Source organism: Empidonax traillii, unplaced genomic scaffold (genome assembly GCF_003031625.1).
Source record: "Empidonax traillii isolate 1590-97213 ecotype Southwest subspecies unplaced genomic scaffold, ASM303162v1 scaffold11:size2795301, whole genome shotgun sequence".
NCBI classification, from domain to species: domain Eukaryota; kingdom Metazoa; phylum Chordata; class Aves; order Passeriformes; family Tyrannidae; genus Empidonax; species Empidonax traillii.
Genome location: NW_020955204.1, coordinates 2,333,530 through 2,335,879, shown reverse-complemented (window position 1 = coordinate 2,335,879; position 2,350 = coordinate 2,333,530). Strand labels below are relative to the sequence as shown.

The following is a 2,350-nucleotide window of genomic DNA, read 5'->3' as shown; positions in this document are numbered from 1 at the left end:
TATCTGTCTGTTTTGACATGCTACATATATATCATGAGCATCTACTAGTGCTGTGACAGCTTTTAATGATTGCCTTGGATGAATAGAATCTGCCTAAGTGCAGTTTGCTTTTCTTTGCAGTTGTGGCAGTTCTTGATTAATTTTGTTTGCATTCAGTTATGAGAAATTCTCAGGCAAGAGATAAGAAATCTACATATGAAGGCTAGCTCTTCTAAAGTGTATAATGCAGTTCCAGAACACTGGTGTGTCTCAGTATCAAATAAGCAGCAGTGCATGTAGACTGACGATGCTTTTGTCCTACGGCCATGCAATTCCAGATATTCAGAGTGCTAAAGTACCTATAGTGAAGAAGTGAATGGTTACTCTGTATCTTCTGCTGATTGTGTGATGGAACATCTTCTGTGTTAACAACTTCTCAGTGATTTTGTTTGGTTTTGTTTCTTTCATTTTCAGGTGGTTACGGGTTTTACTTTCGCCATTTGCACCAGACCACATACAGCAGTCTCTCTTCCATAGGAAGGGTAGGTTTACCGTCCTGGGAAGCAAGTTGGGTTGCACACTGGCCTGTGATGTTGTAATATGTCTTGCTCGGGGAGAGGGACTGAGAGACCAGATTAGTTAAATTTCTGAGATAATCTAATCAGAACTTGTTATAATTTAGTTAGGTTTTGTGGTTGTACATATAGTTCCTCACTGAGGAAGGGATGGAAAGCAGTTGAAAAAATAATCTGTGGACAACTTGTCATTTAGTTACTGCATAATCCTGCTGTAGTATCTTGTTCAGTTCAGTCTGTCTTGTTTTAACTTTCTTCAAGAGATTAGTGCTGCCCTTTTAATCTAATGTGAATTTTTCACAGATTAAATTTTTGAAAAATCTTGGATTCGTTTCAGTACATTCTGTGTTGTACCTTAAACTGCCAACTTCTCTTTCAACTAAAAAGTACATGAGATGCAAGTGACCCAGGATCTATCAAAGAGAAAAAATCCCACATAAGCTGCTTATATTGACAGATACAATTTATTATTATGGATAATTAAATATTTTTGCTAAAAGAGCCAGTTAGATCACTCAGCTGCTGAGATGTGAAAAACTTCAAGAGAAAAAGAGTAAAAACCAAGGGAGATATCATCTGCATTGCTATGCTGAAATCTGTTAGCATGGATCTGTTCAGCTGTGCAAACCTCTTTACAAGTGAGAAGAACCAAATGCAGTTACAGGAGTCTGTACTTGTCTGTAACTTTCTAGCTTCTGTATTTCTTGCTGATTATTCTGGTTTCTGTTAGTTTTGGTATTCATAATAGGCTTTTTCTTGGAGACCCTTTTTGGCATACCATAGAAGGAAAATAATCTTGGGAATATAATTTTTGTATAGACATTAAAAAAATAAAAATATGTGAATGGTATTGGGGCTATGCAGTGCACGTGGGTGGGGCTGAAAAGCTTTCCTCTACCAATTCCTGCATCTCCTTCCGATGCATTTGACTGGCTGGATGAGAGGAAGCATGTAATGCAGACATCCTGAGGTACACATGTTCTGGTCAGCTGTTGGGCAGATACATGTTCAAATTTGCAAACGTGCATTCTGCCTGTTGATTCTTAGTAAGTGAAACTTGTCCTTACTGGCTGCAGTTGGGTCTAGAACACATTTCTCTCTTTTGGTAAACGCCCTTCTCTTCCTCAAACTAGAAAATGAACTGGAACGTGGAGTCAGGCGAATTGAATTTTCAGTGTTTCTAAAAGATGGAGATTAAATTAGGATCACCTGTTTATGCACCTAGATTTGTCCTGTGTCAGAGAATGTGCATCTTGAATTGATGAAGTAAGTTTATTGTTTTCAGCTATGAGTGTCTGTGAAATGTGTATGCCTAACTTCAGTATTTCTGTGATGTAGGCATCAATGAAGAAAGCTGTTTTTCTTTCCTCCGGTTTATTGATGTCTCTCCAGCAGAAATGGCAAATCTTATGAATCAGGGACATTTAGCCAGGTGAGCACAACTTACGTCCCCCCTGCCATCTTTTTTTTCCCCTCTTTTTGTTATTACAAATAATACAAGTGATGTCAGAGGCATTTTCTGTGTCTCCTCATATTATCATTTGTCTATCATTATCTAATACTAGAGCAACTTTTAGAATGTTCCTCCGGGTATAGGGCATCATTACGCAATTTTTATGCCTGTGTCAAAAGAAAACCTGTGTTAACAAAGATTTGACATTGTAAATACACAAGATGGCCAAAGGGCAATGGGAGAGTTTGCTTAGGATCACACTATAGGTTGCTGGCGTTATCAAGTGCAAAATCCAGACTTCTGAAGACCATTTTATTGCAGTACTTACCAGTTGTGCTTGAGT

At 38.1% G+C, this 2,350-nt stretch overlaps 1 protein-coding gene across 2 annotated transcripts in view; it reads left to right on the top strand.

The window, feature by feature from the left end:
* The window catches only part of INO80 (INO80 complex subunit), a 68,612-nt gene that overhangs the window by 32,079 nt on the left and 34,183 nt on the right, over positions 1 to 2,350 (top strand). For both annotated transcript variants that reach the window (XM_027887650.1, XM_027887660.1), the window contains exons 22-23: positions 454 to 521; positions 1,893 to 1,986. In XM_027887650.1, coding sequence (XP_027743451.1) covers positions 454 to 521; positions 1,893 to 1,986 — 162 coding nt within the window. The remainder of the gene's footprint in view (positions 1 to 453; positions 522 to 1,892; positions 1,987 to 2,350) is intronic.